Source organism: Chionomys nivalis, chromosome 3 (assembly GCF_950005125.1).
Source record: "Chionomys nivalis chromosome 3, mChiNiv1.1, whole genome shotgun sequence".
Taxonomy (NCBI): domain Eukaryota; kingdom Metazoa; phylum Chordata; class Mammalia; order Rodentia; family Cricetidae; genus Chionomys; species Chionomys nivalis.
Genome location: NC_080088.1, coordinates 78,199,172 through 78,225,667, shown reverse-complemented (window position 1 = coordinate 78,225,667; position 26,496 = coordinate 78,199,172). Strand labels below are relative to the sequence as shown.

General features: G+C 40.0%; 1 protein-coding gene and 1 non-coding gene across 3 annotated transcripts in view; both read right to left on the bottom strand.

Annotated features, from left to right (window-relative positions):
* The window catches only part of Ube2v2 (ubiquitin conjugating enzyme E2 V2), a 28,545-nt gene extending 24,044 nt beyond the window's left edge, over positions 1-4,501 (bottom strand). For both annotated transcript variants that reach the window (XM_057765779.1, XM_057765780.1), the window contains exon 1: positions 4,480-4,501. In XM_057765779.1, the coding sequence (XP_057621762.1) occupies positions 4,480-4,495 (16 nt within the window). In that variant the 5' untranslated portion in view covers positions 4,496-4,501. The remainder of the gene's footprint in view (positions 1-4,479) is intronic.
* A 2,829-nt stretch (positions 4,502-7,330) lies between these two features.
* On the bottom strand, positions 7,331-7,434 carry LOC130872353 (U6 spliceosomal RNA). The gene has a single exon (XR_009056953.1). It is a non-coding gene; the product is annotated as a U6 spliceosomal RNA (small nuclear RNA).
* Between the last annotated feature and the right edge of the window lie 19,062 nt (positions 7,435-26,496).

Sequence of the window (26,496 nt, the reverse complement as noted above, 5' to 3'; positions counted from 1 at the left end):
CCTTAGCAGAGATTTCAAGACAACCTAATAGTGACTCTATCTCGTGGTTATTAGTAAACACTTAAGCAGGTCCACAATGTAAAAGAGCACACAGGGAAAAAGAAATAAAAATGTACAGTCCGAAGTGAAAAAAACACATTAGGAAATAAAATGCAAACCTTCCAATTGGTAAATAGGAAAGGCCTGGGGAGTTTTTTGTCCCTAAAAAGTGATAACAAAGGAAAGCTTCTGAAAATCTAGGGGCCAGGCCCCCAAAGCAGGTAGGTAGTCTCCTGGCGGTGTTGTCCATGTTGCTCTGACTCTACAGTGATGAGGAATACATGAGGAAAAGGACTATGGGAATCTTCCTCTGGGGTTAAGAAGAGCCTCTAAGGCCAGGTGTGGCAGAAGAAAAGGCCATTGTGTGAAAATGAAGCCTCGACTTGTTAGAGACCTCAAGGGAAGATGCCAGAACCACAGGATGTCTCCCAAGGGCACTGCAGACAGGGACTGGAAAAGACACAGGAGAGAGAGTGCTGCCGACAGCAAAGCAGGAAGGGCAGAGTCATCTAAGCGCACCTAACACTGTACAGGGAGCTACGAGATCTGGAGTTTGCCCGCTGGTTTTAAGTCTTGCTTTGGTCCAGTTCTTCCTCACTGTAACGTACATTCGGTGTCATTGTATGCTGGAAGTATTCATTTGCTTTTTGATTTTATATGGGGCTACAATTAGGAGACTGACTTGAGTCTAAGACTTTGGACTTTTAAACTGTGTTGAGACTATAAAAGATCATGAAAACTTTTAAAGTGGAATTAAATGCATTTTGCATTATAATGGAGTTACAAGTTTATAGGGACAGGAAGTGGAATAGGGCAGTTTAAATGAGAATGATCCCCAAAGGCACATATGAATACTTGGTCCCCAGTTGGTGGAACTGTTTGGAATTAGGTATGACCTTGATGGAGGAAATTTATCACTGGGAAAGTGCCTTGAGTCACACCATACCCACTGTGCTTGTTCTGCCCCAAGGTGTGTCTCACAAGATACAAGCTCTCAGCTACAGATCTAGCACTCCACCTGACTATCTGGTGTCATGGTGGTCACAGACTCTAATCCCCTAAAACCATAAGCCCCAAAGAAACTCTTTCTCCAACAAGTTACCTTTGTCATGGTTGCAAGAACACAGTAACTAAGACACCGGTTTTGTCTAAAGGCCTATTTGGGAAAATGGGTAAGTGAGGTAGTTCTGAAAGATTTAGTTTGGGGGTGGGGAGAATATAGCTCAGCAGAGCATTTCCCTAGCACTCACAAGTACTTGGGTTCAATCCCCAGCAGCACATCCACACACCAAAAAGGGCCACTTTAGGAATAATAGATAGAATAAAGAAAGGTTTAAGACTTAACAATCAGACTGGGTCTAGACCCACTATAAAGATGACTCTGTATCAACCATTCACAGCATTACCAATGCTTCTTTTCCCTCCTTCCCTCAAAATAACTTCAAAAAGAAAATAATTTATAGTCATCCTTACAAAAACAATTACATTTCTACTGTCTGAAATGCCAAATTTACAAAAAAATCTTACAAAAAAAATCTGTTAATGTGAAACAATATTTAGACACTATAAACAGTTTTCCTTTTTCTTTTTTAATTAGGTTTTATGTGCACAAGTATTTTGCTTAAACATATACCTAATACCTGTGGAGGTCAAAAAAAGACATAGGATTACCTAGAATAAAGTCACTGATGATTATAAGCTACTACATGGGTGCTGGGAACCAAACCTGGGTCCTCTTTAACAACAAGCAAGTGCTCTTAACCACTGTGCCAACTAATCTGCCCATTTTTTTTTAATTTTTAAATACATCATTTCATCCCATAAAGGATGAAGCTTTTAATAAAATACAATGTCTTTAACCTCTATCATAATAAAAATCTTTATCTTCATGAAATAACATCACTAGTTTTCCATTCCCCCGCCCCGCTTCCATGTTTTTAGTTAGACTCTTTTGCCTAGTCTGAACGGAAACTATGTAGCACAGGCTGTCCTCAAATTTACAGCAATTCTCTTGCTTCAAGTGCAGGATTCCAGGCATTAGTCATCACTCCTGGTTTCGCATTACTAGATATGCACAAATAAACCAAAGAATACATAAACCAGAGTGGTACTAAAACGATGAAAGAATCTGTGCTCAAGAGACTATTAACAAAATGATGTCAATAAAAGAGTTAGTAACAAAGTTTATGTATTACTCATCCCATGTTCCATAACTCAAGCTTGGCCTTATGGCTGGGTTATTCATCTAAATAATCTCAACAAAGTCATTTCATGCCTAGAGTTCTACTGCTCATCTACAAAATAAACGGCTCAGAAGATAACGGAGTCATAATGTACTGTCTATTACAACTATTATTCAACATGTGTAAAGACCTTAAGGTCCAGATTTCTCTTCTGTAGCCTGAAGCTTTGTAAGGTTCCAACTTAAACTGAAAATGTCTTTATTCTCAGACAAAAGAAGTACAATTCTGTAAACAATACACCACTCCCAAACTGGTGGACAGCCTATCTTCCATCATTCAGACTCACTCTACATCAGTTCTCAAGCAATGAATCTTATTATTAAGTCAACTTTACTATCTAGCTCAAGCCAATGAATTCATTATGTAGGCCAGGAGCATCAGGAACTCACAATCCTACATCAGTGCTGGGATTATAGGTAGATACACCACCACAGAGCACACAGAAATTTCTTTTACACAGTAAATTACAGTAACTGAATCAAATAAATTTTACAGATACTAAATATTAATAAGCATCCTTTCCCTTGAGTAATGTTTAAGCTAAGTTTTATTAAATCCTCCTGATGCACAGGGAAAGGAATGAGGAAACTGCAGATCCACTTCCATGTGAGAAGTGTGTAAAAGATGGATTCATCTAGGAAGGAATATATGAAAGTCATTATCTAGACTAAAACAGAATAAAGGTCATCCTTTGACGAATACTCCAGTTACTCATTAGGAAGAGAGTACCAGTTATATATAAGCTTTTACTTCCTTGGTTTCAAAATCTTCTCAACAGAAATTCTCAGTCTAATTTGAATCATTTTCCTCCAAACTTTGTTTCAGTTAGAGTAGAAGGCAAGCCTGGCTACATGAGACCCTGACACAAAAATATAAATAAATAAGTCCAATTTTCTAAAACGTAATTTAATTACACCAAAGCTTTCCCACTTCATTGGTCTAAAACCAGTGAAAATGACAAACAGGATACAGGTATCAAATATGCAATAAAGACATGAATAATCCAAAGCTTATTTATAATATACATTCAATTTCCAAGAACAAAACAGTTTAACAGAAAGTTCTGTGCCATTCATAAATATAATTGCTGGTCTTTTCAAAATAATGAACATTCTTTCATAAGAGTAGTATTAACTATGTTTCAATAAACAAATGCAATCACAAACAGACATTTTTTTCATATTACAATGCACTATTTTATTACTTAAATTTTGAAGTATTGAGCACAACTCTTAAAACTCATGGTTCAGTTCATAAAAACATACATTTCTAATAAGGAGTAAAGAAATCAGAGTTAGATCATTAAAATGTCACGTTAAAAATAATCCTTGGTCTAAGTCAGCTCTGGCCAGAAGACTGATTTACTTCCCCGAGGTAAAACTGCTGAAGAATTTACTGTCTATGACACTTACACACAATGAAGGTAAGGCTTAATCACTGTGAAAAATGTATATAATAATCCCAACAGCCTCTCAACCTCTTCCATTTCTACAACCTAGATTCAACAAAAACTAGAAAAATATAAATCTTATGAGCCATCATCTTTAAATGCTAAAACTCCACACTTTGAACCTGGTTTAACTTAACATTTTTAAGTCGTCAAATCTCTAAGCCCCATCAACACTTAAATTACAATTTCCTAAATGGGAAACCCAACACTGTAAATGGGAATCGAACCCTCAGCTAAGCAGCAACTGCTCTGCAATTGGCGTTCGTCTTGCGCAGGGTACTGTAGTTTTTCGCTTAAATAAAAAACAGAGCACACATTCGGCCGGCTAAGCGTAATCATCGCTCCCTCATTCGAAACAGCGGCTGTCCTCCCTGTTAGTCCTGTCCTCCCGCACGTGTCTGATGGGATCCCAGCCGAGACCCCCAGCGCCATCCAGGATGCCTCGCGGACGTGCAGGGACACCCGCCAGGCCGGGCCGCCCCGGCACATCCCACCCCGGCGCGGCGGAGGCGGCGGAGGCGGCGGAGGCGGCGGCGGCCTGCTGAGTCGGGGCTCCCGCAGGGCGCCGCGGGCAGTGGGCGCGCAGGTTTGCCGTCCCCGTGGGCTCGGACACGCGGCCCGACCTCCCCGCCACCCGCCCTCCCCCGCCGCGTCCCGCGTGACCCTCCGCACTGCGCACCCGCAGCCCCGCGCGGTCGCCCGAACAGCCAGCAGCGACAGCGAGACGGACCGGGGCAAGGAACCGACCTGTGGAGACCGCCATCTTCTCCTGCTACCAGACGCAGCCGCCGCACGCAGGACGTTACGCGTCACTTCCGTCAGCGCTCGGCTCTACGTCACAGAGGACCCCCGCAGTGGGGACGCTCCTGGGTTCCTGAGCACCCGGGCAGATTTTGCCTTTGCTGATTGCTGGGACACTTGATTCTACAATAAACGCCGAAGAAAAACCTCGGGAGGGGTTAGGAGACGAAGACAACCTTTCGGAAGAGCTTAAAAAGCCTTTTAAAAATCTGTGAGCTCTAATACTGTCTCTTAGTTGTTCAAGGAGGGCTCCTCCAATGAATCTTTGTATTAAATATTGAAACAATGTCTAGACAAACGGTAGTAGTTACATCACACCAAGCGTTTTATTAATAACCAACATAAAATATGGGTATTGACAACTGTCTTGAAAAACAATATTCCAAAGAGTCGGAGTCAGGCTAGTGCAGGCCCGCAATGTTACACTTGGGCTGTAGTGTTGCTCTGATGACATCATAACCAAAAGCAGCTTAAGGAGCAACTTAGGAACTTTAGTTTATACATTATAGTCATCAGTAAGGGAAGCCAGGGCAGAGACTCAAGGCAGGAGCTTAAAGCAGAAAGAGATGGGGAAAAACTGCTTAGCAGCCTCCTTCCAAGCTTATGTTCACCTACCTCATTTACAGGCTCAGACCCACTTACCTAAGGATGGTACTACCTATACCGAGCTGGGACCTCCTACATCAACTAGCAATTAAAGAAATGCCCCACAGACTTGCCCACAGGCCCATCTGTGGCAATTTTTAAACTGAGATTACGTCTTCCCATTTGTGTTAATTTGACAATCAACGTTAGTCAACATGAGTTCACTCCTTGACAACTTGACAAACACATCACCATAACTTTCTTATCTGTCTTCCAAGATGCCATATATCATAATATAAAATACAGTACAACTTTAAAAGTCTTTAAAAATTCCATACTCTAAAAGTCTCTTTACAATATCCAAAGTCAGGTACAATAGACACTCCACATAGGCAAATAATATAGGCTACTCACAATGCTCTTGGTTACCCTTGACCACCTGACAGTAAACCCTATTGCTGAACATATCACTTGTTTATATAATTAAACATGGAAAAATCCAGTTGGTGCTCAACTAGATGTTTCATGTCTATTAACTAGAATTCACAGTGGTATAAGGTACCAGAAAAGCTACCAGAAAATATATTTAACTATCAATCTCACCCAATTATGAACCCTGCAACTTACAATAATGATCTGCCTGCAATATATACCTACTGCAGCAATACTGACAAAAATGTTATAGTAGTAACCAACCATCTTTTCCTTAATTAAAAAATTTTTGTCAGGCAGACAGCAGTGACACGTGCCTTTAATCCCAACACTCAGGAGGCAGAGGCAGGTGGATCTCTGTTGGTTCGAAGGCAGCCTGGTCTACAGAAGGAGTTCCAAGACAGGCAGAGCTACATGGAGAAACCCAGTCTCAAAAACAAACAAATAAACAAGCCGGGTGTGGGGCAAGACTTTAATCACATCACTTGGAGGACAGAGACCAGCCTAGTTAACACAGTGAGTTCCTGGACAGCAAGGCTGTACAGAGAAACCCTGTCTCAGAAAACAAAGCAATAAACAAACAAAAAAAATACAAACTAACAAAATAAAAGAAACACACACACACAAAAAAAAAAATACCCGAGGAAAACAGAAACTAAAATATACAAGCAAAATCTCAATAAAACAGAAAAAAATCCCAAACAAAGCAATATGAGACAAAAACTCTACAAAATCACCTTTTGGATTTGATTTGTGTTGCTTTGTTTCTGTTTTTGTTTTTGTTTTGAGACAGGGTTTCTCTGTAGCTTTGGATTTGTGTTGCCATACTACTTCTAGGCATGGGGTTTAACCTGAAGTGTGCTTAATATGCCCATTGAGACTCCACTGGAAAAAAACAAATAGGTTTTTTCGAGCAGGTATCCGTTACAGGTAGCTTCTTGGTTAAGGGTGGGAGCCCTTGTCCATTTTCCCCTCTCAGAGCCTGGATCTTTCCAGCCACGAGTGTATTAGCACCGTCTCCGTGAGTTCATACGTGCATCGGTCCTGAGTGGCGCCGTGGTGTGAAAGGAAGAGATCGTATCCTTGAAATCATGCACCAACCCTGGTTAATGCAATCCCTCTGCATCTTATACACATATGCTTTTCCTCTTATACACAAATGCCTGAGCCCCAAGGGAAAAGACAAAAACAGGTGGTGGTACTTTTTCAAAAGGACACAGACAATCCTAACTAAATAGGTAGACTTTATAGCATAAGGCAAAAACATATGGAACTTCACAAAGAATTTGTATTAACTTTTATAGCAAGCTAATTAATAGTTAATTAATTATTATGTTGCAGATATAGAATGTATAAGAAAAAAATGTACACATTCCACATTTTTCTTATTGTCAGTACCAGGAAATCAATGATGCGCTAAGCCAGAATAATGCAGAGGAAAGAATGATATATGAGTTTATCAGAGTTTAAATTTTTAGTATTTTTTATATTGCCAGTTATTGGTAAAGTGCCTAACTTAAAAATAACTTATTGTGTTAATTGTTGAAGATCTATATGAATACATCAATCCAATGAATGAACAAATGTTTAATATAAGTAGCAAACTAAGCTTGACCAACCATCAATCAGTCTTGTTCTTAAACTGCAAATGTATTGTCAGAGAATAACTCAAAGCAGTCTTGGTCATTCTGGTTTACTTACACATAAGGGAAACAAATCAACAGGTTGATTTTATGCACCAAAGGTAAAATAAGATTTATCTAAGAGAGATGAAAATGTTTAAAAATATGGACCCTTCACAAATTTGTGTGTCATCCTTGCTCCGGGGCCATGCTAATCTCTGTGTCATTCCAATTTTAGTATATGTGCCACTGACCTGAGCACAAGACACTAGTTGTGAGTTGGGTCCAGAACAGGATAATGCTCTGTAACAAGTCCAGACTACTACACAAGCTGTGCCATTTGCACCATATGATTTGACAGAACTGATGGAACTTGAGGTATCTGTGACAGATAGGGACACTGTTTACAACATTTGAAAGATTCTGCATGTGAAATACAGCAGAGACCCATGGGATTTTGGAAAGACACATAGACTGCCATTTGTAGACAAAGACTGCCATTTAGAGACAGCTCTTACCCTTAGTGTAAACTGAGTACTTGACACCGGGCCAGTTCTTTTTTTTTTTTTTTTTTTTTTTTTTTTTTTTTTTTTTTTTGGTTTTTCGAGACAGGGTTTCTCTGTGGCTTTGGAGCCTGTCCTGGAACTAGCTCTTGTAGACCAGGCTGGTCTCGAACTCACAGAGATCCACCTGCCTCTGCCTCCCGAGTGCTGGGATTAAAGGCGTGCGCCACCATCGCCCGGCTTACCGGGCCAGTTCTTATACAACCTGCACTTCCATTATGAGGTAAGCATTATCTGACCCACAATATCATACAATTGGATGTGCACAACAGGAATTCTTCATCAAATTGAAGGGGTATATATGTGATCAGGCCTGGGCACATCCTGAAGGCACAAATAAGTAACTTGAAGAAGTAGCTGTTGCTACAACACTGCTACAACTGAAGGTGCATTCATTCTCCCAAAATAAATGACAAAGTTAAACAAACTTTGTTTTTAGCTACTTGCTTTAGGCTTAAACTTGCAAACACATACAGGAGTTGAATAAAGCTTGTTACTAAATGAGTTATGTAACAGTTTTTGAGTTAGTATTTTTTAAAAGATTAAGACTTTACAGTTAAGCCGGGCGGTGGTGGCGCACGCCTTTAATCCCAGCACTTGGGAGGCAGAGGCAGGCGGATCTCTGTGAGTTCGAGACCAGCCTGGTCTACAAGAGCTAGTTCCAGGACAGGCTCCTAAACCACAGAGAAACCCTGTCTCGAAAAACCAAAAAAAAAAAAAAAAAAAAAAAAAGACTTTACAGTTTTATCTTTGTTAAGTTTGAGTCTTAAAAATTAGAGTTAAAGATTAATTAAAAACCCTTCAGCATCATCTCTAGGGGGTGGAGAGCTAACATTGTAAGTAGACTGGTTCAGACACTTTGGCTAAAGGACTACCTCTTGAAAGGTAGGCTCAGCTTAATCCACATTAAAGAGATAGGCAGAATAATTAGTCCTTTAAAGAGATACTGTATTACTGCCCCACCACCACCACACTCACCTGACTGTGGAGGCTTAAGGACCAAAGCCATACTGGGGTGTAAATCTCCCATTTATAATTTTACCTTTCCTTTTCTTTTCTGAGCATGTTTTCCCTAAAATTTTGGGCTCCCCCTGCCCAATATTTTGAACTTCCTTTCATTTTCTCTAAAGCTTCTCTTCTCATTGCCCCATGGCCACTTGCCAGCCGCGTGTCTGACCTCCACGTCAGTTCAAATACCCGGATATTTCCTTCTCCCCTCCAGGCAGCTGCTTTATAGCTTGCCTGGAAGATAAAATTATCTTCATGCTTCATAAAAAAAATCCTTTAGCATCAAAATAAAACTTAAAAGCATCCAAATGCCTAAAGTTTACCAAGGTTAGTAAAGGTGGAGGCTAGATAAATATCTCCAAGTCAATTACTGTTGACCTTGTTATACCTTAGGAATTTATAAACCTTATTTACCAAATATACCATATTTATCAAATATGTATATAGATATACTTGACTATATATTTATTAAACATATATTGTTTCTATTTATAATTTTCTAGAAGCCTGGTGCTGAGCAGTTAGCAAAGATATAAATGGTTAGACATACATCTCTAAGTTAGATGCTGTTAACCTGAGTATAGCTTTATAATCTTCAGAATTTATTTATTATCATCTAAAAGTCCATCAATCATCAAAGATATTTTAGAGACCTTCTGTTGTCTTCTCAGTCTAAAAAGTAGATACAATGATAAAACAAGAGCTCAGGAGGACTAAGAAATTTTATGAGTTGCTTTAGTTAAATTATGCTGCAGGACAATGGCCTTGTACCCTGTAAAGATTTGTCTCTTGTACTTGTTTAATAAAATGCTAATTGGCTAGTAGCCAGGCAGGAAGCATAGGCGGGGCAACCAGAATAGGAGAATTCTGGGAAGAAGAAAGGTTCAGTCTGCAGTCATTACCCAGTCACAGAGGAAGCAAGATGAGAACACCTCACTGATAAAAGGTACCAAGCCATGTGCCTAAAACAGACAAGAATTATGGGTTAATGTTATGTAAGAGTTACTTAATAAGAAAGCCTAAGCTAATAGGCCAATCAATTTATAATTAATGTAGGCCTCCATGTGCTTCTTTGGGACTGAATGGCTGCGGGACTGGGCAGGACAGAAACCTCCTTCAATGGAATTATACCAATGTGGTTTGCTTAAGATGCTGGTGAAGTCGTAGGGCATGTACCATGTGACTATTATTTAAAATCATTTTTTTATAAAACTATTTTTTAAACAAGAGTTGAATCTAAGTTACATATACAGTATATATTTAGAATAGTTGAGTCATATACGTAGCATGTGATAGCAAATTAAGATTACCTAGTATAGATTTTTTTTTAATTCTAAGTCATTTGTTATATTTCAAGTTAATTTTTTCTTAAAGATTGTATATATTGGTTTAACCATACCTGCTGTGAGACAACGGTCTGTACCCTGTCACTTGTATTTTAAATAAATGCTGATTAGCCAGTAGCCAGGCAGGAAGTAGAGGCAGAGCAACCAGTCAGGAAGTAGAGGCAGGGCAACGAGAATTCTGGGAAGAGGGAAGTTTCAGTCTGCAGTTGTCACCCAGAGAAAGAGGAAGCTAGACACAGAGCAATCAAGACATGACTGCCTCACCGAAAAAACTACCAAGCTATGTGGCTAACACAGACAAGAATTATGGGTTAACATAAGTTATAAGAGTTAATAAGAGATTCTCCTGCAATCTCCATGGAACCCTGAAACTCAGCTTGCTCCAATACTGAGGGGACCTAAGAGGTGAGTGAACAGCCACATAGCCAAATGCCCTACTCTCTAAGACTCCCCAGTGGTACAAAACCCAGGGGCTCTTCCCCAGCTCCCTGAGCTTTTATAGCCAGCCAGCAGTGAGTTTCTGGTGGGTAGCCCCCCCCCCACAAACCCAAACCCATCCACTGGACCCCCAAGCTAATAACCACACCCCACCTTGTTGAAGGAGCTGCAGGCTGCGTTCCTGCCACCCAGCTCCCGGCTGCCTGGCTAGCTTATGCCCCGAAATAACAACACACAAACTGTATTCTTTTAAACACTGCCTGGCCCATTATATCTAGCCTCTTCTAGGCTAATTCTCACGTAATAATTTAGCCCATTTCTAATAATCTGCATAGCACCACTAGGTGCGCTTATCGGGAAAGATTCAGCATGTCTGACCTGGCGGCTGGCTGCATTGCATCTGGCTCTGAGAGGAGCTGCCCTGCATCTGAACTTACTTCTCTTCCTTCCAGCATTCTGTTCTGTTTACTCCACCCACCTATGTTCTAACCTATGAGGCCAAGCAGTTTCTTTATTAATTAACCAATGACCTTCCTCCATCACCACCTAAGAGCTGAGAGTTTGCTATAATACTGGGGGGACCAAGAGCTTGCTACAGCACTGAAGGGATTAAGAGAGAGCACCAAGAGATCAAATCAGAAGAGAAGACCAAGAGAGCAGGCATAAAGAGATGTCAGAGGCTTTCTGAAACAGGCGTTGACAGTACAGAACAGATCAAGAAAAACTCTCAAACACTCAGACAGCTACAGCAAGGATTGGACCAAGACGCAAAGACACTGCTGGCCTCATTTGAAGGAACAAATGGGTAGACACCAATAAAAGAATTCCTCCAACAACCTAAAAAGCAACATGATAATACCAGAACCCAGCCGTCACACAACAGGAAGACTTGATCAGCCTAACCCAGAAGAAGTAGAAGAAAACTACTTTAAACGTAACCTTATGAAAATGATGGAGACCTTTAAAGAGGAAGTGGAAAAACTCCCTTAAAGAAATAGAGGAGAAAACAAACAGAAAGCTGGAAGAAATTAATAAATCCCTCAAGAAACCCAAGAAAAAACAATCAAACAGGTAAAAGAAATAGTTCAAGACTTGAAGATTGAAATAGAGGTAATAAAGAAAACACAACCGAGGGGATTCTGGATATGGAAAATCTGGGTAAACGAACAGGAACTACAGAGACAAGTATAACCAACAGAATACAAGAGATAGAAGAAAGAATCTGAGGCACTGAAGATACTATAGAAGAAATAGACTCATTGATCAAAGAAAACATTAAATCCAAAAAATTCTTAACACAAAACATTCAGGAAATCTGGGACACCATGAAAAGACCAAATCTAAGAATTATAGGGGTGGAAAAAGAAGAACTCCAGCTAAAAGGCACAGAAAATATATTCAACAAAATTACAGAAGAAACTTTCCCAACCTAAAGAAGGATATACCTATGAAGGTACAAGAAGCTTACAGAACACCAAATAGACTGGATCAAAAAACAATCCCCTTGCCATATAATAATCAAAACTCAAAACATACAGAATAAAGAAAGAATATTGAGAGCTGCAAAGGAAAAAGGTCAAGTAACATATAAAGGTAATAAACCTATCAGAATTACACCTGACTTCTCAGTAAAAACCATAAAACCCAGAAGGTCCTAGATAGATGTGCTGCAGACACTAAGAGACCACAGATACAAGCCCAGACTACTATGCCCAGCAAAGCTTTCATTCACCATCGATGAACCAAACAAGATGTTCCATGACAAAAACAAATTTAATCAATATGTATCCACAAACCCAGCCTTACTACAGAAAGTACTAGAAGGAAAATCCTAACCCAAGGAAGCTAACTACACCCACAAAAACACAAGACATCTGAGAACACCTAACCAGCATAACCAAAAGAAGCAAACACACAAACACTACTTACCGGAAAATAACCGGAGTTAACAACCACTGGTCATTAATATCATTTAGCATCAATGGACTCAATTCACCTGTAAAAAGACACAGGCTAAGAGAATGGATACGAAAACAGGATCCAGCATTCTGCTGTTTACAAGAAACACACCTCAACCTCAAAGACAAACACTACCTCAGAGTAAAGGGTTGGGAAAAGGTTTTCCAAGCAAACGAACCTAAGAAACAAGTGGGTGTGGCTATCCTAATATCTAACAAAATTGATTTCAAACTAAAATCAGACAGAAGAGATGGAGAAGGACACTTTATACCCATAACAGGAACAATTCATCAAGATGAAGTCTCAAACCTGAACATTTATGCTCCTAATATAAGAGCACCCACATATGTAAAAGAAACATTACTAAAACTCAAATCACACATCAAACCCCACACACTAATAGTAGGAGACTTCAACACTCCACTCTCACCAATGGAGAAGTCAACCAGACAGAAACTTAACAGAGAAATAAGAGAACTAACAGATGTATTGAACATTCCACCCAAACACAAAAGAATATACCTTCTTCTAACCACCTCATGGAACCTTCTGTATAATTGATCACATACTTGGTAACAAAGCAAACCTCCACAGAAACAAAAAAAATTGGAGTAGCCCCGTGTCTTATCGGATCACCAGGAATTAAAGTTAGAATTTAACAACAATACTACTCTCAGAAAACCTACAAACTCATGGAAATCGAGCAGTCAATTCCTGAACCACCCCTGGGTCAAGGAAGAAATTAAAGTCTTCTTTGAATTCAACAAAAATAAGGCAGAAAGCAATTATACATCACTAATCTAATATCCGACAAAATAGACTTCAAAGTGAAACTAATCAGAACAGATTAAAGAGGGACACTTCATCTAATAAAGGGAACAGGTAACCAAGAAGACATTACTGTCCTAAACACACATGCACCAAACTTTGCTGTAACTAATCCCATTAAAAAATCCTGCAACTGGGGGCTGGAGAGATGGCTCAGTGGTTAAGAGCATTGCCTGCTCTTCCAAAGGTCCTGAGTTCAATTCCCAGCAACTACATGGTGGCTCACAACCATCTGTAAAGAGGTCTGGCGCCCTCTTCTGGCCTTCAGGCATACACACAGACAGAATATTGTATACATAATAAATAAATAAATATTTTAAAAAAACAAATAAAAAAAATCCTGCAACTGGATTTGAATACCAATCACCAACCTAATAGGAGGAGATTTCAATGCCTTACTTACTCTAACAGACATGCCATCTGCACAAAAAATAAACAAAAAAAAAAAACAGAATATGAACTGACATCATACTCCAAATAGAGGTGGCTGGAGAGATGGCTCAGAGGAATAGAGCACTGGCTGCTCTTCCAGAGGTCCTGAGTTCAATTCCCAGCAACCACATGGTGGCTCACAACCATCTGTAATAAGATCTGGTGTCCTCTTCTGTACTGCAGGATACATGAAGGAAGAAATCTATATACATAATAAATAAAAATCTTTAAAAAAAATACTCCAAATAGATCCCACAGATAACTACTGAATATCCCACTCAAACACCAAAGAATACACGTTCTATTCAGCAGCACATGGAAGCTTTTTCTCAAATGGACAATATCCTGGATATTTAAATATTAACAAATTAAAAAGTTTAAAATCACTCCTTGCAATCTATTTGACCACAATTTAAAACTTAAAATTGATAGCAAACAAATGTCTAGTAAACATAAGAACTCATGGAGAGAAACAAAATAATTCGTTACTGAATGATGAATGGGTCAAAGAAGCAATCAAAGAAGAAATAAAGAATGTCTTAGAATTAAATTAAAACAAAAATACAACAAATAAAACCTCTTGGATACATTGAAAGCAGTTCTATAAGGGAAATTCATGGCTCTAAGGGCCAATATTTAAGAACTCAAAAAGCACAAATGAATGGCTTGGTGATGCAACTCAGGAAATTAGAGAAAAAAAAACAGAAAACAAAAAACAAACCCAAGCCCAATCAAAGGCAAGAAATAATAAAAATAAGAGCAGAAATCAATTAATTAGAAACAAGGAAGACAATAAAAAGAATCAACAAATCTAAGAGCTGATTCTTTGAGAAGATAAACAAGATTGACCAACTGATCAAGGGGAAAAAGGAAAGAAAAGATAAAAAGAGAATCCAAATTAACAGTGTCCAGACACCAAAGAATTTCAGAATATTTTAAAGAAACCCATTAAAAACCTTTACTCTTCTACTAAGGTGGAAAACCTAAAAGTAAAAAAAATAAATAAATAAAAAAATAAAAAAAATAAAAAAAAAGAAAGAAAACCTAAAAGTAATGGATGAATTTCTAAAGTCAGCCAAATCACCAACATTGAAGAAGTCAACAACCTCAACAAACCCAGAAACAAAAGAGGAGACTGAAAAATCTTTCCAGCTAAAAATTAAAAATATTTTTTAAAAAGTCCTTGTCCAGATGGATTCACAGTAGACTTCAAAGATGATCTACAGCCAATCCTTCTTAAGCTAGTCAGAATAATAATAATAAAAAGAAACAGAAAGATCACTCTCAAAGTCCTATGGAGCCAGTGCCACTATAATAACAAAACCAGGAAAAGACACAACAAAAGAAATCTGCAGAATACTCCAAAATGCTAAATAAATGCTATATAAAACTGTACTGCAAATAGAATACAAACATACATGAAAAAGATTATATTCCACGACAAAGTTGCCTTTATGCCTGACATGCAAGGATGATTCAGCATACCAAAGTAAGCAAACGCAATAAAGCGCTAAATAAACTTAATGACAAAAATCACATTATCATGTAAATAGATGCAGAAAAAGCCTTGGACAAAATGCAACATTCATTCATGATAAAATAATCAGAGAATGTAGGATTAGAGAAAACAAACCGCAACATAATAAAAGCACTATATGAGAAACTTGCAGCAAATGTTATTCTAAATGGTAAAGAATTCAAAGCAAAATCCTACTGAATCAGGAATGAGACAGGGATGTCTACTAACCCCATTTCCTTGTCAATATTGCACTCAAAGTAATAGATGGAGCAATAATGTGAGAGAAGAAAATTAAAATAATAAAACTATGGGAAAAATAGTCCAAACTATCCCTATTTATTGGTGACAAAATACTATGCATTAGAAATCCTAAATTTTGTACCAAAAAATTTCTAGAAATGCAAACATACACACAAATCAGCAATGTGGATGGATATAAAATCAGCTTGCACAAATCAATAGCTTTTCTACACACCAACAACAAATGAGAAGGAGATCATGGACACATTCCTATTCACAATAACCTCAAAGAAAGAAAATATCCAGTAATAAACCTAACCAACAAAGTGAAAGACCTCTACAATTAAAATTTTAAACCTATGAAGAAACAGATAGAAAAAGACACTAGAAAAAGAAAGAATCCCACAATCATGGGCTGGTAAATTAATATAATGAAATTAATCATTTTACCAAAAGCTATTTGCATATTTAGTGCAATCCCAATCAAAATCCATCTCAGTCTATGAGAAAATAGAAAAAAAATTATCCTAATATTCACATGGAATCAGAAAAGACTCTGGATAGCCACAACAATCCTGAGGGAAAAAAACAAGAAGAATTAAAATTATAAAGTTTAAGATACATTACAGAGCCAAAGTAGTAAAAATTATATGGTATTGGCACAAAAATAGCCTTGTAGACCAATGGAACAAAATAAAAGTCCCAAACATGTGCACATATAGCTTCAACCATTTAATATTTGACAAGACACCTAAAACAAACTGTGGAGAAAAGCAAGCATCTTCAAAAATAATGCCTGGAAGATTGGATTCCACATGCAGAATAAAATTAGACCCATATCATCACCTTGCCTCAAAACTAATTCCAAATGGATCAAAGACATGAACATGTAATTTGAAACACAGAAACTGCTAGAAGAAAACATAGGCCATGCCCTACATGATACAGGTGTAGGGAAGGACTTCCTGAATAAAACTCCATTTGCTCAATGGAGTTAAGGTCAAGAACTGACAGGTGGGACTTCATGAAACTAAAAAGCTTCTGCACAGCTAAAGAAAGAGTCAGCAAGGTGAAGAGAAAACTCACAGAATGGAGAGAATCTTTGCGAGCTATACACCCAACAGAAGATTAATACACAGAATATATAAAGAACTTTTTTAAAAGAGTCAAAAGAAAATAAATGATGGTTCAAAAAAAGAGAATGGTAAAAAGAAGGAAAAATAGCTAATAAATTAAATTAAAAGAGCTTTTGAAATAAGCCTCAGCTAAGGCTGAACATTGATAATTAATAATAAGTCTCAGTGTCTTTGTTTGGGAGCTGGTTGGCAGACCAAAGAAAATTGCAAGTACAACTTTGAGATTTCATCTTACCTTAGAATAGCAAAGACCAACAAAACAACCAAGAACACATGCTACAGGTGTGTGGGGAGAAAAGGAACCCATATTTACTGTTGGTGGGATTGTAAGTTGGGGAATCAGTGAGGAGAGTTCTCAAAAAGCTAAATGTAAGCTACCAAATGGCCAGCTATCTCACTCGCTAGCAGAAGCCCAAAGAGACATCCTACTCTGCAGACATTGCTCAGCCATATTCATTGCTGCTCTATTCACAAAACCTAGGAAATGGAAACGACCTAAAAGAAGAAAAAAAAGGACAATTACAATGTTGTTCATATACTCTATGGAATGCTATTCATCTATAAAGGAAAATGAAGTTTTAAAATTTTCACATTAACTTGATGGAACTAGAAAAGATCCTAGTGAGGTAATACAGACCCGGAATGACAAATGCCATGTATTCTTTTTCATCTACAGTTCCTAGCTACAAATCTCAGGTGTAGTATATTACCTGGAGTAATATTATACATAATAAGAAGGTTATATTTGGAAAATATAAGTAAGCACATGCATATACATATATGTATATAACAATTCATGAAAAAAGAGACCATGAATTTGAAAGAGAGCAAGGAAGCGTGTATGACAGTGTTTGGAAATGGAAGGGGAAATGATGTAATTATATTATAACCTCAAAAATAAAAGAAATATTTTTTTAAAAAATGAAGAGAATTATTAGAGAGAAAAGATTGTACAAATAACATTATATATGATCTCTCAAGGTCAATAGAGGATCTGGTCCCTGGGTGTTACTTGGGAGGAGACCTTGGCATTTCTAATCTTTATTTTGACAGTCCATCCATGTAAGAATGAATCAAAGGTCTTGCTTGGTCATGCTTTACTTGTTGAAGTGTAGAAAAGAATTTTTTCCTTTATATTGGCCCTCTTCTTTGTATACTGGGCACTAGTTAGAATTTACCACATGGGATCTCCATGCACTCCCTGAATAAGAGAGCAGGAGACACCCTATAGCTCTAGGATGTTTTAAGAGATACCTCATAGTCCATTAGAATCTACTAGAACCTGGAGGGCTACGGGGAAAACATTCTCCCTCTTAATCCCTCTGACCACATTCGTATATACCTCCAGATATGGTTATTGAACACCCAGAAGGAAGAACAGAGTAGAATCCCAAATGCATCTTAAGTTGTAGCCTGAAAAAAAAATCACTAATTTTTTTTATTTATATAGAAAGCAAGAAAACCTCAATGAATAAATATCAAGTTCTAGACAAGCTGCTGCCAGAATACACCTGCTGAGGGAGGCTATGCTAGGTCTCAGTACCTGCCATTTTGGCTTGGTGTCTCCAGACTCATTTTCCTATAACTGAGGCACAATGTCCTCAAGGTAAAAGTCTTCTTTGCTCCACACTTGTCTGCTTTTGTTTCTGCCCCGTGGCACCATTGGGTACCCTTGCTGTTGCTTTTACCTTTCAGTTACAACAGAGAGACAGAGACAGACAGACAGACAGACAGACAGACAGACAGACAGACAGACGGAGAAAAAGAACAACACACTGGCATTGCCTTCTGAGTTCTTTTAGATTTCTGTTTTCTTCTATGTTTATAAATCTCTCTGATGATGGAGGAAGGTTATTGGTTAATTAATAAAGAAACTGCTTGACCCTCATATGTTAGAACACAGGTGGGTGGAGTAAACAGAACAGAATGCTGGGAGGAAGAGGAAGTGAGCTCAGATGCAGGGCAGCTCCTCTCAGAGCCAGACGTGATGCAGCCAGCCACCAGGTCAGACATGCTGAATCCTTCCCGGTAAGCGCACCTAATGGTGCTACGCAGATTATTAGAAATGGGCTAAATTAATACGTGAGAATTAGCCTAGAAGAGACTAGATATAATGGGCCAGGCAGTGTTTAAAAGAATACAGTTTGTGTGTTGTTATTTCGGGGCATAAGCTAGCCAGGCGGCCGGGAGCTGGGTGGCAGGAACGCAGCCCGCAGCTCCTACAACAAATGTCCTCAAGGTAAAAGTCTTCTTTGCTCCACACTTGTCTGCTTTTGTTTCTGCCCCATGGCACCATTGGGTACCCTTGCTGTTGCTTTTGCCTTTCAGTTACAACAGAGAGATAGAGACAGACAGACAGACAGACAGACAGACAGACAGACAGACAGACAGAGAAAAAGAACAACACACTGGCATTGCCTTCTGAGTTTTTAGATTTCTGTTTTCTTCTGTGTTTATAAATCTCTAGATTACAAGGACTTTAATTCTATTCGCATGTGTTAAACTTCAAAGAGGCTCCCTCAATCCAGAAAACTCTCTTTAAACAATAAAAGTCACACTGAATACCTATAGCACTTGCTTTCTATATAAATATTAGAGAAATTCTAGATAAAATTACCAAAGCTGACATCGCAGGAAGTTTAGTGTCACTTCATCTACCTCAGCTTCATTCAGTTCAGAGTGTACTCTGAAAAGGTTGCCGATGAAGGAACTAGGAAGTGGCCAGTACTATGTAAATGGCTCATCAAATCCATCTGAAGACCTCATTTCAGCCCCCCTTTCCCTTTGGCCCTCTTGGAACCAGGTCACAGGAAAGATAGGATTCATCTCTAGGTCCTCCATTGCTTTCTTAATGAACTGTCTCCTTTCCTATAACTATCCATATGTGTGCTGGATAGTTCTATGTCAACATGACACAAGCTAAATTCATCTGAGAGGAAGGAACCTCAATTGAGAAAATTCCTCTATAAGATGGGGTTGGATGCAGGTCTATAGAGACTTTTATTAATTAGTGATTGATAGGGAATGCCAGACTCATTGTGAGTGATATCATTCCTGGGCTGGTGGTCCTGAGTTCTATAAGAATGCAGGCTGAGCAAGCCTTATTGAGCAAGCCTGTGAACAGCACCCTCCATGGCCTCTGCATCAGCTCCTGTTCTGACTTCCTGAGATTATGAACAGTGCTGTGAAAGTAAGTGTAATCCAAATAACCCCCCTTTTATTTATTTTATTTTATTTTATTTTATTTTATTTTTTGGTTTTTTTGAGACAGGGTTTCTCTGTGGCTTTGGAGCCTGTCCTGGAACTAGCTCTTGTAGACCAGGCTGGTCTCAAACTCACAGAGATCAGCCTGCCTCTGCCTCCCGAGTGCTGGGATTAAAGGCGTGTGCCACCACCGCCCGGCATAACCCCCCTTTTAAAAATCATGGTGTTTTATCACAGTAATAGAAACCTATGTCTCAACCACTGGAAAAAAAAAATGCACGGTGTCCCGACAGGATAAGCAGGATACAAGAAAAAAGACTGCCAAACCTTTCCAAGACAGGGTAAGATGGTTTTGAAAGTTTTCCTGCCTCTGAAAATGGTCTGTCAGTTACTCTAGGCCTTAGCCAAAGTTGGTTGCTGCAACATTGCAAATGAGACTTTTGGTGATTGCCCAGGTAGCCAGTTGTCTTTGTCATTTATTGCACATTTTGGAAGTTGCTTGAATACACTTCGTGTTTACTCAAGTAATATTGTTTCCCTTCTCAGGTATTCGATGGGGTTGAAGACTAGTCATCATTACTTTCTTCTCATGACTTAGCCAAGCCATTTCTAATACAAGACTTAGACTCCTTAGGATAGGATAACTGTTTATGCTGGTCAGTGTGAACAAAAATCCCCAAGAAAAAGCTGCACATTCAAAGTGAAACCTCTGTGAGATGGATTAACTGATGGGAACTTCAGCAGTAGTGGGGAGATGGGATGCTGCAAGTCCACAGCCTAACTATAATTTATCTTAGACCATCTTTAGCCCACTAAATACTTATTCCTTGCCCATCTCGGTGTCAGACCTAGCCTGTGGCAAACACATAAAAACTTCTTGAAATAATAAATCCCCAGTTTCGACCAACCAGAAGGCTGTGGAGCCACTGGACAGAACCTGAGGCCTATAAGCTGAGATTTCTCCATTTGCTGCAACAGCTACTCAAACAATGCACTTGAAAAGCACCTTCTCTCATAGCTTTCTTTGTCCTGTTGCTATAACACCTGCGTAAAACTGGTTCCACATTGAAACATGGAATTTGGGGTGACCTAAATTTGTTTCCTGAGCCACAATGACTCATATTTGTCTCAAGAATAAACTATGAAATAAATCTTTTGAGGTAAGAGTTGTGGTTTTGTGTTGTGGATGAGAATTGCTGAGAAGAATGTGTGTCTGCAGAGACAGATTGACTAATTACAGCATCAGTACTCTTTAGGTGGAAGTCCCGCCTCGGTTCTCTCTCTCTCTCTCTCTCTCTCTCTCTCTCTCTCGTCACTCTCTCCAGATTCCTGAGAAACCCCACCAAGCAGTAGCTCCTCCCCCAGAGAGTATTTAAGGTCCCCTCCTTGGGATCAGCCTCATGATTTCCCCTTTTTCCTGAGACCACCAAGGAATACTTTGCTCAGATGAAAACCTGCACTTGTTTTGACTTGATTGGCTTATTGCATGAGCAGAGTTACCCACTACCAGGGGATATTTTTAAGTGTCATCTGGTACATTGGTTGGCGCGAATGAGTCTTTCCATGGCCACATGGCATTGCCATGGGAAGCCACTCTCACTCTCCCCTCACCCCCTCCACCATGTCCTATCGATGTTTGCTTGGTAAACCACCCCCTCCCAACCCAAAATGCCTATAAGAGATCCAGGATCCCGTCCAAGCCTCTGACCCTCTGGGCCAGAGACTTCCAGAGAGCCTGCCAAGGTCATTGCTGCTGCCAGTGCCAGGCTTATCTGAGTGCCCAGTCTGTCAGTTAGGGTCATGGTGTCATCTGGACGAGGACTATGGCTGAAAGCCATGTCTGAGTCTATTGCCCGGCCATATCCAGGGTCTATGTTGATTGATGTCTGCAGCTCCTGAGAACATTGAAGTCTGTGTTAATGCTAAGGGTCTATCTAGGCTGTCTAGGTCTAAGGGTTGGTGTCCAAGGGCCATGCTGCTGCAGGGCCCATGCTGATCCAAATGGTTTGCGCTGCCACCTGGGGAGCATGGTACTATCTGAGCTGGGAATGCTGCCTAGGACCACGTCTGGGTCCATGGTCCTACCACAGCCGGGGACTGTATTGATGTCCGTGGCTCATGTTGCCACCAAAATCTACATAAATGCCTGGGGTCTGTGGCCATGAGGTCATCTGAAAGCCATGCTACCACCAGGGACATTTTGATCTGAGTGGCCTGTGCTGTCACTGGGGCAATGGTGTCATTCAAACTATGTCTGCTGCAAACGACCATCTCTGGGTCCATGGCCCTACAGCAGCCAGTCTGAGTTGATATTGGGGCTCCTGTTGTCACTGCAGGTCATGCAGATGATCAGGGTCTGGACAGCCACCTCGGACCATGTTGATGTACAAGGATCGTGCCGTGCCTGGGGCCATACTGAGCTGGGTGGCCAGTGTTGTCACCTGGAGCCATGGAGCCGTCCAGGCACAGGCTGCTGCCTAAAGTCATGTCTGGGTCTGTGGTCCTGCTGCAGCTGGGGTCTGTGGTAACATTCCTAGTCATTGTTAGCACAGGGAGTTGAGGGATGTCTTTAGAACCATGCTATGCTGAGGCCCTGGTATGGCTGGTCTGGTCACTTCCTGGATTTTGTATCAGGTAAGCTGGACCTGGGTCCATGAACCTCAGGGGAGAGTCCACCCTCTGCACTCAGGAAAGATGGCCCCATCCCTCACCCTAGGCAATCGCCTCACCTAGACATCACATTATGGTCAGAGACACAGGCAAATCAACCCTGTAGGCATGAGAGCCTGAGAACTGACCCTGCCCTACCTTGTCTGCCATATGGTGGCATAGGAGAGGGAAAGATGCCCTTCCCTTCACCCATTTCCACCTGTGGCAGGTGAGAGAGCTGTCCCTAGAGTCACAAGAGTGGGAGAGCTGGCCTTGACCCTCATCTGCTGCAACACAAGAGAAAGCAACCTTTGCTTCCCTTCTGGGCAGCGTACTAGAGCTGATCCTATTGTTGGGGATGCAGGTGAGCCAGCCCTGAGGGAGTGTGAGCAACAGAGCTGACCCTGCTCCCACCTCTTGTTTGCCAAACAGTGACATGGGTGAGGGAAAGATCTCCTCCACCCTCCACCCCTTGCTACCTGTGGCAGATGAAAGAGCTGACTCTGGGGTCCCAAAAGTGAGAGAACGAACCCTGCCCTACACCAGCCACAGCACACAGAGTATCCCTGCACCCCACCTGGGCAGCACACTAGAGCTGATCCTATTGTCAGGGTGGCAGGAAAGCTGACTTTACCCACCCCCCATTCCTCCTACAGCAATCAGGAGAGGACCCTGTGCCTTGCCTGGGCAAAACAGTAGAGCTGGCCTTGGCCCTATGAGTGAGGGGGACCCAAATCTGAGGGCCTGAGAGCAGAACTGGCTCTCTTCTGTAAGCCGCATTGGGTGAGCTAGGTGAGAAAGTACTGGAAAGTGTATCTGGGTAGTAATGACGAGGGAAAGCTAGTGAGCTGACAAACCCAGCTACCACCCAAGCCCAGAACCAAGGTTGTGGGTTGGCCCACCCCAACATCCACCAAATCTGTGAACTGTTGGAGCATGTGAAGGGAGCAAACCTACAGATCCAAACCTCCAAAACAGATCTCCATGACACTGGACAACAACAGGACATCCAAGAGGAGCCCCGGGAGAGCCCAGCATCAGTGGTGTAGCAGAAGCCAGAGGCCTGAGCCACACCAACGACTCCTGGCAAGGAACACTTGCAAGTGAAGAACAGACTAACAGGTAAACTGCGTCTCAACAGGCCACACCGCAGCTTCCACCACCACCACCACCATCAACCTCTTCTCCTCCTACTTCTCCTTCCTCGTTTTGTTTCTTTGTTTTGTTTGGTTTTGGGTTTCTCTTTTAAATTTGGCCTTGTTTTGAAGGGGAAGTTGCAAGGGCAAAGGGTGGATGCTGGGAGAAGGGGAGATGAGTAGATCTGGATGTGATGGGAAACCACAAAGAATCAATAAAAGTAAAAAGAAAAAGGTACAAACAAGTAAACACAAACTGCTTTAATAAATCTGGATACTCTAAACATCCTAAAACTTATTAAAATGATGAATTTTGATATGGTAAAAGTTTTATAAACCTTAAAATGCTAATTGTTTGTATAAAACACTTGTTAGAGTCAAAAAAAATTTTGTTGTTTTGTTCTTCAAGACAGGAGTTCTCTGTGTAGCATTGAAGCCTGTCCTGGAACTCACTCGGTAAACCAGGCTGGCCTCAAACTAACAGAGACCCACCTGCTTCTGCCTCCTGTGTGCCAGAATTAAAGACATGCACCACCACCACCTGGTTGAGTCAAAAATTTTCACTGAGCTATATAACGCAATATTACAGTTTTTGATAAGGAATTTCCTTTCAAAACAGATTCTAACTTACACAAGTTTTTATCACATTTATGTAATGAGTAAGATCAAATTAATATGATTTCATCAAAATATTTCTAATATAAAACTGTTAAACGTAAGGAATTTTATTAAGGCTGGGCTATATATATATTTACTGGAGATATTTATGTTGTATCCTTTTACAATTATACTATAGAAAATAAAATCTCAATAAGCAATAATATTCCAAACTGGCATTATTAAAATATATGAATTATTATGTGCATGTAGACTGTCTACACATGATTAATGTTTAGTTTAGCTTTGTTTTTCTTACATAGTGTACTTAGTATCAAATTGGCATTAAGCAAGAATGCATACAGAGTTGTTAGCTTGGTCCAGGGTCATTTTGACTCATAGTACACCTAAAAATTGAAGGAACAAAATTTGGTAAAAGACAAAAAGTATGTTTAATTCAGTGTTTATTTACCATGTAGGTAAAATAAGCAGAGATAGCTAATGTCCCTAAATTTTGGGAAAATTTACATGGGTTTTTTAATTGAAATTTTCAACTGTTTTAAGGGCAAAATGTTCTAATCACTCAGTTCTGGTCAAGGGTATCTCCTGGATCCTGATCCGGACTCTGGCTCTGCAACGCTCCTTACAGCTGGAGGGTGTACGGCAGCTTTAATCCATGATTGCTCCAGGATGTTCCCTTTCCTGCAGGGCAACTGCCCTCCCTGGAGAGTCCAAACTCTCTATTTCAAAGGTTAAGAGGATAACTTATGTCTGTGCTTTTAAATGAGTCTTGTATGTATGTGAGGGTGTATACGAATACCACACTTTAAGGATTTTTTATCATTACCATCTCTTTAAAAGCAAAACAATAAAAAATGGATTTTTCAAAATCCATGTTAGCTAGATCTATATAAGATAAAACAATTTTGATTGTCATTTTTAAAAACCCAATTTGAGGTCACTTAAACATCTTATTGTGTCATACCATAATGATGAATTTGATAGTTTTTTTTTTTTTAAATTCAGTTTAAATCATCCAGTACTGCAGAGGTAGCTCAGAGGACTTGTTGTAGCCGGGCGGTGGTGGCGCACGCCTTTAATCCCAGCACTCGGGAGGCAGAGGCAGGCGGATCTCTGTGAGTTCGAGACCAGCCTGGTCTACAAGAGCTAGTTCCAGGACAGGCTCCAAAACCACAGAGAAACCCTGTCTCGAAAAACCAAAAAAAAAAAAAAAAAAAAAGTACTTGTTGTTTTTACAGAGGACCCAAGTTCAGTTCCCAGCTAGGGCTCTTGTTGTTTTGTTTTGTTTTTTGTTTTTTGAGGCAGGGTTTCTCTGTGTAGCTTTGGAGCCTGTCCTGGAACTCATTTTGTAGACCAGGCTGGCCTCGAACTCACAGAGCTCCTCCTGCCTCTGCCTCCCGAGAGCTGGAATTAGAGGCATGAGTCGCCACTTCCCAGCAACATAGTATATTTTTAAGTGATGAAATAATCCTAATTTTGGTTTTAATGGAGTTACAAACTATGATATTATGCTCTTTAGCTTGATCATGCCTTTTTGGCTGTCTGTTAAGCCTCTACCTTATTCAAAAGTAGTGTTTAAAAGATTCAAATGTTGGAGCTGGAGAGAAGGTTCAGAGGTTAAGAGCACACTGGTTGCTCTTCCAGAGGTCCTGAGTTCAATTCCCAGCAACCACATGGTGGCTCTGAACCATCTATAATGAGATCTGGTGCCCTCTTCTGGTTTGCAGGCAAACATGCAGACAGAACACTGTATACATAATAAACACATACATCTTTAAAAAAAGATTCAAGTGTTTTCACTGTGTGTGTATATGTACTTATTATCTATTATATTCCTTACTATAATTTTGATCACTTATATTTTTGGTTTTTCAAGATAGGGTTTCTCTGTATAACAGCTCTGACTGTCCTGGAATGTATCTGTAGACCAGGCTGGTCTTGAACTCAGAGAGCCATCTGTCTCTGCCTCCTGAGTGCTAGGATTAAAAGCATACACTATCATGCCCAGGTATATAATTTGTATAAAACAAAGCAAAACAAATAAACATAAAAAACCCTACTCTTTGAATTAAACTTCAATTGCGTTTACTCTAGCTAGAGATACCCAAAGGTTTGGGTTGACTCTTCTAATCCAAATTATACAAAAGATACCAGTCTCTAATAACGAGAACATTCATGATGCTTTATACTTTAAGTATTGATGTTTCTTGATTTATTTAGTGCCTAAAATGCCCAAAGTACAATTAGC